The sequence below is a fragment of the Meriones unguiculatus genome, chromosome 20 (assembly GCF_030254825.1).
Source record: "Meriones unguiculatus strain TT.TT164.6M chromosome 20, Bangor_MerUng_6.1, whole genome shotgun sequence".
In the NCBI taxonomy this organism is placed as follows: Eukaryota; Metazoa; Chordata; class Mammalia; order Rodentia; family Muridae; genus Meriones; species Meriones unguiculatus.
This window is the reverse complement of record NC_083367.1, coordinates 38,899,103-38,910,755: the sequence shown is the minus strand read 5'-3', so window position 1 is coordinate 38,910,755 and position 11,653 is coordinate 38,899,103. Positions and strand designations below refer to the sequence as shown.

General features: G+C 38.7%; 1 protein-coding gene across 1 annotated transcript in view; it reads left to right on the top strand.

Moving 5' to 3' along the window:
* The first annotated feature begins 3,298 nt into the window (after nucleotides 1-3,298).
* The window catches only part of Rfx6 (regulatory factor X6), a 57,336-nt gene continuing 48,981 nt past the window's right edge, over nucleotides 3,299-11,653 (top strand). The window contains exons 1-4 of the mRNA XM_060373297.1: nucleotides 3,299-3,562; nucleotides 3,885-4,041; nucleotides 6,957-7,080; nucleotides 8,745-8,806. Coding sequence (XP_060229280.1) covers nucleotides 3,343-3,562; nucleotides 3,885-4,041; nucleotides 6,957-7,080; nucleotides 8,745-8,806 — 563 coding nt within the window. The 5' untranslated portion in view covers nucleotides 3,299-3,342. The remainder of the gene's footprint in view (nucleotides 3,563-3,884; nucleotides 4,042-6,956; nucleotides 7,081-8,744; nucleotides 8,807-11,653) is intronic.

Sequence of the window (11,653 nt, the reverse complement as noted above, 5' to 3'; positions counted from 1 at the left end):
TATAGCTTTGTTTAATATACATACATACATATGTGATGTATAAATATACATAATTTGTAGAACTCATTTGTAGAACATTTTTTAAACTGTTACAGTTCTTTGAAAATGTCATACAGTTCATTTTGATCATATTAACCCCCTCCCATATTAACTTCTCTACCCACCCAACTTGGCATCCTCTTCTTTTTTCTTTTGCTCATTGTAAAATCAAGTTATTTCGATTGTGGAGCCATAAAGGGTTTTATCTATTATGAACATTAGATCCTTATGTAGTAATTTTGAAATATTTTCCTATCGTGTACACTGAGTTGACTATTTTTTTGTTATTCTTCAGGTGTATGCATTCCAGAGAAATTCAGGGTTTTTTTTTTAATTTTTTTTTTTTTTTTTTTTTTTTTTTTTTTTTTTTTTTTAGTTAGTTCTTTGTATCTCATTGTGTTTAAGAAGCCTGGGCCAAATCCAAAATTCAGGGAGATGCATGCCAAGTTTCTGAGAACTGTACAGATGCAGGTCTTAGATCTTTAGTCTAATGATTTCTGTGTATTGTATCTAGTAGGGGTCTGCATTTGCTCTTTTATAATGTTTCAGCAATGTTAATGGGAAAGGTTTTCTTTTCTCATTGGATGCTCTTTCTGCCCTTGTCAAAAAATTTGTGCTGTTGTCCAGATGAACAGAACCATGGTCATGAGAAGGTTCATTGGGTGAGCATATATAATTATATGCAGAAATAGATCCACAATGGCCAACTGCAGGCTGGGGACCAGGAAAACAAATATCAATTTAGTTCAGAAGCTGGAAGCCTCGCCTCAGAACAAAGAAAAGAGACCAACAGCGTAGTGGCTGTCTGAGGCTGTAGGCCTGGAATTCTGTTAGAGATGCATGGTGCAAGTTCATGTACAAAGGATGAAGAAGTGATAACTTAAACATATGCGCAATAGTCCCTGCAAGAAATGCAATGGCTACAGAATGTTTGGGTATGCATATACATATACATACTTGCCTTCTTCTTCTCTTCTCACTTTGCCCCCCTACCCCCTTGGAGGTTTTTCCCACATTTAGTGCCTGTCTTCCTCAGTCAATCTACTTATTCACACATCAATTTCCCCAAGGACACTCTCATAGACGACTTCGAGTATGGACTTTGCTGAGTGTTTCTACATGTTAGCTCTGAAAAGGCAAGCCCTGCACACTAAGCAGGCTCAGAGGCCTTCAGAGGACTTGACAGAGACGAGAGTGCCGAGTTGTCCTAGATAGGGAATAGCATTGCCTAGCACATCTTTACACAACTCACTTTCTGGGTCATGAGAGGGAATGTTGGGATATTGTAAAGTTGGGTTTGGGCTCCATTACCCTTGTTTTTCTTTCTCTTGACCCACAGATGAAAGGCTAGTAAGAGAGAGGAAACAGCAGCACATAAAACATAGGACAGATTGGCTTTGGTTCCATAAGACAACACTGCAGTGGATATAGGGAACAAAAACATAGACAAGAGTCTTATACCACCTACATTTTCAAGTAACACTGGAGATTTTAGAACACATCCCCATGGAAACCAAGGCTATTGAAATCAGACATGGTCATCCAGAATAATGGCAGACTTTGTCCCTATAAAGAAGGCTGGTATCAATTCTTTAAAATTTGGATGCAATTTACTATTGAAGGCACCTTGCCTTGGGATTTTTAATGTTGGAGGCTTATTGATTGCTGATTTAATACCTTTACTGGTTATATTGATAGTTCCTAATTCTGAAGAGAAGCACAAAGAACTCCAATGATGTTTTGTGAAGCACAGCGTTTACTTTAAAATACAGCCAATAATTTGTTTAGGCCCTTACAAGATAATAGTTTGCATTTCCATTGATCAGTTCAGTTGGAAAATTGCCAAATATTCACTTAGTGTCTATATGAATTACATACACAAACATACCCCCCTGGATATCAAGTGGCTTGTATTTTAAAATTAAAGAAGAAATTCCAGTCATTTTCTGAACATTTTTCTCATAGTTATGTGATGTGAGTGGGTAGGTCCCCTTTGTGAACAAAGAGGACTTCCATTACAGACTGCACCTGAGTCACTGTTAGGATAGCACATTGTACACATTAACACGGAAGTGAAAAGCCCTACACATGAAGCAGAGGACCAGGCAGAGAAGACGAATATATCAAGCTGTCCTAGGTGGGGAATAGCCTCAGAACACTGGGTGTGTGGCTAAGTGTATGGCTCCAGCCTGCATTCAGCAACTAGAGGAAGCAGGTGAGAAGAGTTTTGAGACAGGGATGCCTTTTCCAGCAATTGCTGCTAAAATGGGGATGCTACCACGCAGGCACTGTTTGAGCTGCCCTGGGAAAGGCTTCTTTCGATTGCTTCTGAAATTGACTCTTCAGTCATCTGCCACTCTGGGTCTCATTTTGTTTTCTCTGTGTGATTTCAGTTTAAATGCTATTTCTTGCTAAACTCAAGGGTGATATCTCTTTCTAATGCCCCAAAAGAAGATACAGGATTGGCTGCGATTAAGTAATGGAACCATTGCATGAACCTGTCTTTTCTTGAAGGGCCTGTTTGTCAAAAACAAAACCCAAAACCCAAAAACAAACAAACAAAAAAACTTCCTGACTGACTGGCGGTTTCCCTCATTCTATTCTCAGTTTTTTTGACACCTTTATGTCCAACCTCACAGAGGGTGTGAGGCCCAAATGTCCAAGTCAGTGTGAGTGGTGCAGAGCAGTGTGATATGACCGGATCTGACTTCCAGCACCTGAAAAGTGTTCCCTAGTCCTTGGGTTATTCCGGGAATACATCTGACACCTGCTGCTCACAGCCTGGAAAAGACTGCATGGTACTCTGGGTTTTGTTCCCTCCTATCCTATGCTTGAGTCAAGGCTGACCCATCTGGTGAAGTCTCCTGAGAATAGAGATGGGGACAGTTGAAGCTGCTCAATTCCAGTAGGAGAATTAAGCTTTCTAGCTAAGCTTTCTAGGATCCTTCAGGAAGTTTTCCATAGGAAAGCCCTAGAATAAGGCGAGAGAGAAAGAATGAGGAGGAAAGGGCTCTGGCAGGCGAGACTGACAGCAGGTGTGGAAATGACCTGGGAGCAAGCTTCTGCTCCGACAGGAGACACTTAGAAAAAGGCAGTGTCGCCTCCGCCCTCCTCCACCCCGCCATCTGTGCGGTACCTGTTCATCCTGTTCCCTCTCCGCCATCGGGGGGCTCCGCAGCCTGCGGGCCTCCTCCCTGCCCTGCGGCCACAGGTCCCCAGCCCCGCCCCGCCCCGCCCCGGGGCTCTGGGTTCTACACCAAGCTCCATCAAGCCGTGGGCGCCGAGGTCCGGGCGTTGGGAAGGATGGCTAAGGTCCGGGAACTGGGGGAAGACTTCTTGGAGGAGCAGCCTTCGCCCCAACTTCCCTCCGAGATCGCGGATCAGTGCTGCGCGCATTTGCTTGGCAAGGGCTTGCTGGTGTATCCGGAGGACAGTGCGTACCTGGTGGCCGAGGGAGCCGTGGGCACCGGGGGCAGCGGGGAGAAAGGCGGAGACCCCGGGCTGCAGGTGGGAGTTAAATCAGGTGAGTGCTCAGCTGGTCCGGGCTGCGGTGCGTAGGCTTAAAAGGGTGTCTAACAATAAAAAAGAAACACACTCCAAATGCACACATAAGTAGTGTGCTCTGTCGGAACCATTTCATTTCACCAGAAAAAAAAAAAAAAAAAAAAGAAAGAAAGAAAGAAAGAAAGAAAGTTATCCGAAACATTTTAAACTTAGGGCTTTGCTCAACTCCTGCCTTGCTTTCCTCGGGTGTCCCACTCAACGCAAAGCAGCAGGTAGATGTGGAGGCCACGGACTGATTGCATGTTCCCTTGTTCTTTGTCACTCCTTAAACCCTCCCTCAGAAATGCATTTAAGCAATGGTAACTTTTCCTCCGAAGAAGACGATGCGGACTCTCAGGAGAGCAAGACCAAAGCAGCCGACCCACAGCTCTCTCAGAAGAAGAGCATCACGCAGATCATGAAGGACAAGAAGAAGCAGACTGAGCTCACCCTGCAGTGGTAAGCTAGCCCTTGCGCTGCACACCTGCTGATGCCCACCAGCCCTTGTCTTTAGGACCCTGACTTTCCCCAACTTGCTTCTCCTTAAAAATTCTGTAAGTTTAAAAGACCCACAAGAAGTGCATCGATTTTCTTTTCACTGCTTATTCTCAGAGATAGATTCTGACCCTGATGAAAACGAGACTAAAACGACAGGTTCTTCACATGTAAGCCATGATGATTTTTCTGTGATTATTTGCTGTAAAAAAACAAAACAAAAAATAAAACTAATTTTTTTATATATTTAATGCTTTCTAGATATGATCCTTCAGAGTAACAAAAAGCAGAAGGATCTTAACTCTGCCTTAAACCTTATAGGAGGGCAGGTACTATCAGTCAGAAATTAGATGGCTTGAGTTAGAAGTAAAAAAAAAAGGAAAACTCAGTTAAGCTGTCATGATTAAATAACTTTCCATTTTTATAGCATATCACATACATGATTTGCTATAGTAAGACACCACAAATTGAATTTTGCGCCAGATCTATCATCTATTATCTAAGGGTCAGAGAAAATAGAATCTATAAATGCTAATAAACTTTATTTTTGTTTATTTAAACATCAAGTTTTAATTTTTATAACCTGAAATTCTGAAACCTTATGCTTGAACTCTTCCAACATATGAAATGAAAAGCAAATATTACAGTGAAATTACATTTTGGCTGTTGAAATTTGGTGTCCTGATTACTAGTAGAAAATATCCTAGAACTGTAGAAATTATCTAGAATATTTAGGAAAAAATTACTGTCAACAAGACAAATGAAAACATATTTGATTTTGAATTTATTTTAAAGGACTTTGAATGATCACTCCCAGGTTTTCAGTTGAAATTGAGTGATTGGAAAAAAATCTTGAGTTTGTCTAAAATTCATATCATTCAGATACCTAGCTGAACTCAGTATTTTGAAGACAAAACAACGAATATAAAAACAACTACTCAAATAAGCAGATTGTGGCTATCTTTAAAATGCAAGTTTTAAATGGCTATTTCTTATAAGAACGTTCATGTTTTGAAGACTATAAAGCACATTTTTAAAAATATTCCCAATCTTCTAAAAAATGAATGTTATACATTTCTTAAAACCCCAAGTTAATTGGATTTTAAGAAAATTATGAGACTGTAGAATTGTCCTGGGAATGTTAAAAATTAGAACGGAAAAATCAAAGTAAAAACATAGCTTAGTAATTTCAAATTTTATTGTCAATTAGGTATTCAATTTTAGGTAGGCAAGTTTATTTGTTTTGAAATATTATATCCTAGTTGGTTTGGATCTTTTTAATTAAAAGAAAAATTGGTGTCTGAAACTCCTGGAATAGGTTCCCTAACTTTTATTTTCTGTGCATTGAGAGTACGTCAAATCTGGTCTTGAAGGATTTCATCCAATTTTAATATGAATAATACTGCATATTACATTGATCTTGTATTATAAATGATTATGCTTTATTAAACATGAAATTAGTATAAGTACATTTTAATTAAAATAATTTACTGAACGCTTTGTAAAAGACTGGGAATAGAATCTAGAAGCTTTGGTTACTAGACTGTCACTCAGATAATTGTAACACCAATATATTTATTACATCTAGTTGAAATTAAATAAAAATATACCCAGACTTTCAAAGATTTTATAGTAGCATCTATACAACAGAGTTGGTATTGTATATGTTATGCTTGGAGAGTTTTCTAGAGAGAGATTGTCTCAGTTATATCAGATGGTTTAGAGGATCAGAGGTTTAATCACAGTAAAAGGTTCACTATCAATTCTGCTTCGGTGAAGAGAGTTAACCCTGGAGTGTCTCCTAAGCAAATACAGTAGCATGTTTTCTTTTGTTGTTCTGTAGTTTGTGGACGAAAGTAAGGGTGTGTAAACATTGGCAGTCCTTTAATTTCACCGTTCATAATCCTAGATCAAATAGTAAAACTTCTGAACAGTCAAGGTTTATAAAGAAGTAAGACCTGGTATTTGCAGTGGTGGTCTGGAAGGGGTGGTTTCTACCTTAACATCTCGTAGTGACTGTACTAACAGGTGTTTGCTGTGGATCTTGCTCTTCCAAAGTTAATCCTTGTGTCTTGTTTGTGTTTATGTCATGGCACCTGTGTGCTTGCTCAAAACACAAACATATTGTCTCAGAGGTTCTCTGTGTCAGGAGTCGAGACAGCTCACCTTGGCACTAAGTTCATAGTCTTACCAGACAGAAATTAAGAAATCAGTTGATGCTGAAATTTTACCTGAGACCTTTTTTGCTGTTGTTTCTCTAACCTTTTTGCTGTTGGTTATTGAGAGAATTTATTCCCTGAATTGTAGAACTGAGGCCCTCATTTCCTAGAGATTACCTGCCACTCCCGTGGAGGTGGGTCTCTTCAGAGTCTGACATTTTGCTTCTCCACATCTGTAAACAGTGTCTGCTACTACTTCAGCTCTCCCTTCTGTTTCTGACTTCCAGTCATTGTTTCTAGAGCTTTCCAAGTGAAATGGGATCAAGAAGAGAATTTCCTTTCTTAGGAAATTAATTAACACTTACACATAATTCATAACATTTTAAAAGTCCAGTGTTATGTTTTAATTATGTAAACATTGGTAAAGAGTATATCCATCACCATGAACTGATGCGATTTCTTTTATGGAAAGCACGTGCAAATTCCTCTCTTAACAATTTTGAAAAAAAAAACAATTTTGAGATGTATTGCACCTAAGTTTTGTTTATTCTTATCCTGATATTATTTTATTTTAAACAGCATCCAGAACAAAGAAAGCCCATTTATATCTATTCATTAACTTACTTACATAGTCTGTTTTCAAAATGAGCGTTAAGTCACGAAGGAGATGGGGAGGTAATAGTGAAAAGTTTTGACCTAACTCTTGGCCTTTTCTTCCAGGCTTGAAGACAATTACATAGTGTGTGAAGGAGTTTGCCTCCCACGGTGCATTCTCTATGCTCACTATTTAGATTTCTGCAGGAAAGAGAAACTGGAGCCAGCTTGTGCGGCAACCTTTGGAAAGGTATATGACACGTATTGGCTACACTGCCTTATAACTAATACATTATATAGACAATGTGTAACCAAATTCATTTGAAGGAGTTCTCTTAGAAAATGTTAAGCTATTTACTATACAGGCATACATGAAATCCCTTAGTGTTTGTTTGGAAACACTAAGTGTTTATATCTTGATTTTTTTTTTTTGAGTCACATAATACTAGTTATCAGATCTAATGTGAGCTCAAGGCAAGCTCCATAAGTAGCATGTTCAAAGAGGATGCATTCAAGAGGTTGGTATGAACTATGTTGGGGAGTAAAAGCGAATGAAGGTGAACCCATAAATGCAGTCTCCCCTTATTTACATAGTCCAACCCTTTGAGTTTTTGACAGACTTTGATTCTATTCCTTAAGTAGTTGTCCTAAAGCTTTGTTTCAGTTTGAATATGTTCATGACACAGAATTAAGATGAGATTGGTTACATTTCTGTCATTTAAAATTTCTATCATTAGGATGCAAATCTATGAACTTGATGGCTTATAATATATGTTGGTACCATTTTAAGAACTAGGAAACAATATTAATTTCTTGGTAAAGCCTTCATCTTTGAAACCCCTTTCAGTTATCTGTTGTTTGTCAACTTAGGGTATCTTAGTAGAGCTGTAAGAAGCTTGGGTCTCAAATATTTTGGCTCCAAAGTCCAAATCCTGACCTGTAGAAGATTCATTGGCCAGAATTTGAGTGCTATGGTACAGTTCTTCAGGTTTTCTGGGAAGGGACAGAGGCAGGTGGTTTATATAGAGATATATAGCAGGACTTCTCTCTACATACCAGGCTGACCTTAAACTCATTATGCAGCTCAGGTTGGCCTTGAACTTGTGACCCCCCTGCTAAGCTTGTTGAGTGCTGGAGTTATAGGCGTGTGTTATTATACCCAGATTCCCCCTTTAAAAGCCCACTTTAAAAGTGGACCAACTCCATAACTTACAAAAGCAATTTATCTGGGGATAGGAGAGATGCCTCGGTGGTTAAGAGATCTGGGTGCTCTTCCAGATGCACCTCTGTAACTACAGAGGTAACATGCCTCTTCTGGCCTCCATCGGCACTGCGCACATGTACTACATACACATACATGATAAAATACATACACGTATAAAATAAAATAATATTAAAATGTAGTTTAATTAATTTGAAAACATGAGCATGGTACTTGAGGAGCCTAGGATCTAGCCATGCCTGTAATTAACTTATTTTGATACTTACACCCTCTGAAGTTGGGTGAGGCAACTTCTGATGTCCATACCAGCACTACCACTTTTTCTGAGTCTACCCTATGGTGATAATCACTAAGTGGGAATCATTAGAGCACCTTTCAAATCCAATAAAACTAGAAGTAATTAACCCATTAAATTGTCCACGGAGCTCTTTCAAGATCCAAGGATCTTTTCAGAATGATGATGGATATTTAATGTGGGTAAACGTATAGATAGAATTATTATAGAGGAATCTAAGCAGTCCTCTTTTGGGCATAAAGTAAGCATGGTAATTGCTGAATCTCTTATCAATGTGTGCATATTACTTTCCTGTAGCTTAAGTGTTCCTCTTAGTCTACTGTCTACTTTCTTGAATTAGCAGGCTATGAGTGCTTTGCATTAGAACTATATACATTCTAATTTTTTTTCTTTTTAGACAATTCGTCAAAAATTTCCCCTCCTAACCACACGAAGACTTGGGACAAGAGGGCATTCAAAGTAAGAACAGAACAACAGTTTTCTCCTTTTTATTTATAGACAAAAGTAGTTATTGTCTTATCATTGAATGGAATCAGGTATTTTCTTCTTAATGAAGTAGATTCTCATGAATGGTAAGGACTAAGACAATAAATAAATAAGATGTATTACAAAAATGTTTAGAAAGCAAAGTTTACAAAAACTATTCATGATACCTGCCATGCTATCTCTTATAATACATTAAATGAATAGTTTTGTTAAAGTCAGAAGGGTCATGAACAAAAATATTTAAGGCAAAATTTAATGATCAAGAAGACTGATGGCATCCCCTAAAGGACACGGTCAAGAAACAGAAGGGGAGCCCTGGCATGCTTCAAGTTCTTCGTCAACTTACTGCGTGCAGAAATGATCATTTCAGTCATTTGACATCTCATATTCCCCCTTCAAGACAAATGGTGTGCACAATAACCTCCTTGATCATCTCTCACTATAAATATAAAGACACAATAAGCTGTATGCACCCGCCTTTTGGCATTCATGGCTTTTCTTTTGTAACTCTGTAGATTCCCATTAACTTATGCCCTCCAATGATTCCTCTGCCCACGTTTTCATTTTCTAACAGAATCAGCTCTTTCACCCTGAAATAAAACATCAGGTCAGACCTGTCATATGCTTCACCACTTTCTTCTTTTTCTTCTCTTTGCTGTTCCTTGAAAGACATTTTACCATCCACTGCTCCTACTGCTAGGCACATTACTCTGCCAGAATACTTCTGTATCTGGGGAAAACACAAATGCTTTATCTACAATTACTCATTTTCTTGGCTACTTCCTTGCACTGGCTCTTTCTGACAACCCCCTCTTCAACACCGAACCTTCTATGGCTTCCCAGGCATTTCCCAGCTTCCTCCCATCATTCTAGTTTGCAGGCTGTCTCCTGAATTCCAGTGCAGTGCTGACCCTTAACACAGCCTCACATTAGCTTAAAACTTTGTGGTAACCATAGTAAAAAAGTAAAAATAAACAAGTGAAATTAATTTTAATAAAGTTTTGTTTAACCCAGTACATAAAAGTTATTTCAGCATGTAATCTGTATAAAAATTTGAGAAGCTATTTCATTTGTTTTGTTTATACTGATTTTTAAAAATTCCGTGTGTGTGTGTGTGTGTGTGTGTGTGTGTGTGTATTGCACATCTCTTTTCAAAATTACCTATAATTCAAGTGTTTCCTACTTGAACATGTCTAACAGCTGCCTTACACTGGCCAGCTCTGGTCACTTGCAAAACAAATTAAGTCCTGATTTTTGAATTCTCCTGAAGTTGCCTTTCCTCATTCTCGCTTTCATAGTGTCACCATGAATCTGTAGTCATTCAATATAACGTTTCCACACTGACTTCCCAAGTTCTGACAGACTCAGATCCCTTGTATGCTCAGGGACTTTCACAAGCTCACAATTTCAACTCTTAAAAAAAGCATCTATTTATTTATTCTCTCCCTCTCTCTCTCTCTCTCTCTCTCTCTCTCTCTCTCTCTCTCTGTCTCGTGTGTGTATGTGTGTGTGTGTGTGTGTGTGTGTGTGTGCATGTTTGTGTGCTTATATGTGTCCCAGGCATGGCACAGATGTGGAAGTCAGAGGCTAACTTTTGGGAGTCATTTCTCTCCATCTGACATGCATGTTCCAGGGACTGAACTTGCTTTGTCTGGATCGGCAGTGAGCACTTTTACCATCTAAATAATCTCACTGCTTTACAATTTCCACTCTTAAAGACAGCTTCTTACCTTGATAGTCAAAGTCTGTTATGACTTAGTTTCAACCTGCTTTTCTATCTTCTGTTTTACTTCTCAGTTCTCACATTGCTATGTTTGTCTCTAACCTATCATGCCAGGACCCTTTGAATCTCCCCAATGTCTCTCTTCTATGTTAGCTTCCCCTGCTTCAGACACTCTTGCTCCTGTATATATTTTGAAATCTTAGCCACTTAAAGGTATGAGTCCTGAAGCTTCCTTTTTGACTGTTCTCTAATTCTGTTAATTTGTGTAGGTTCTTTGCGCTCTCATTGCTGTTTGTTAGTATTTGTCTCAATGTAATTTTTTAAAAGCTCCTTCCTAAGCAGACAATATTTCAATGACAGATATCCCTTTTATCTCATTCACTTTTAATCCTTCCTGTTTCTTTTTTAGTATTCAAAATCTTTTTTAATTTTTATTAATTACAGTTTATTCACTTTGTATCCCCCCTATAGCTCCCTCCTTCCGCCTCTCCCAATCCCCTCTCTTTCTCCCTTCTCCACCTAACCCTTTCTGTTTCTTAACACTTTATTTAGTATCAATCAATACACTTACATTGCTGATTTTAACTAATTTAAAAAATACGATGGCCTGGGAAAGAAAAATGAAATATCACAGTGGGAAAAGAAAAAAAAAAACTTTTCCTTCTAAGAAGTCAACTTTATGTGAGGCTTGGCTTAGTTGAGTTTGATGATTTCTAAAGTACTGTGTTGTGTAAGTGGAGGTGAGATCAGACAGTGTTTGAAGTCGGAAGATAGGGGCCAAAGAGGCAAAGCAACACAAGCAATCCTCTTGACAGGCTCTACAAGAGGGCGGATGGGCAGGCTGCAGAGAAAGTCAATTAATCCCAGAAGGAGCCATTAGGATTAGGGATGAATCATTAACTGTGCCCATTGTGACACAGCCACATCCAGTTCTGACATTGGTAGAGCAACATTTGGTGACTTCTGGCAACCTTTTTGATAATCAAGAGCCATAGACTTGCTTAAGGCATAACGATTGGAATCTTTCCTGCCTTATTGATATACCATTTGCTTTTTATGGCATGGCTATAACCCTTTTGGATATTTTTATATTGCAA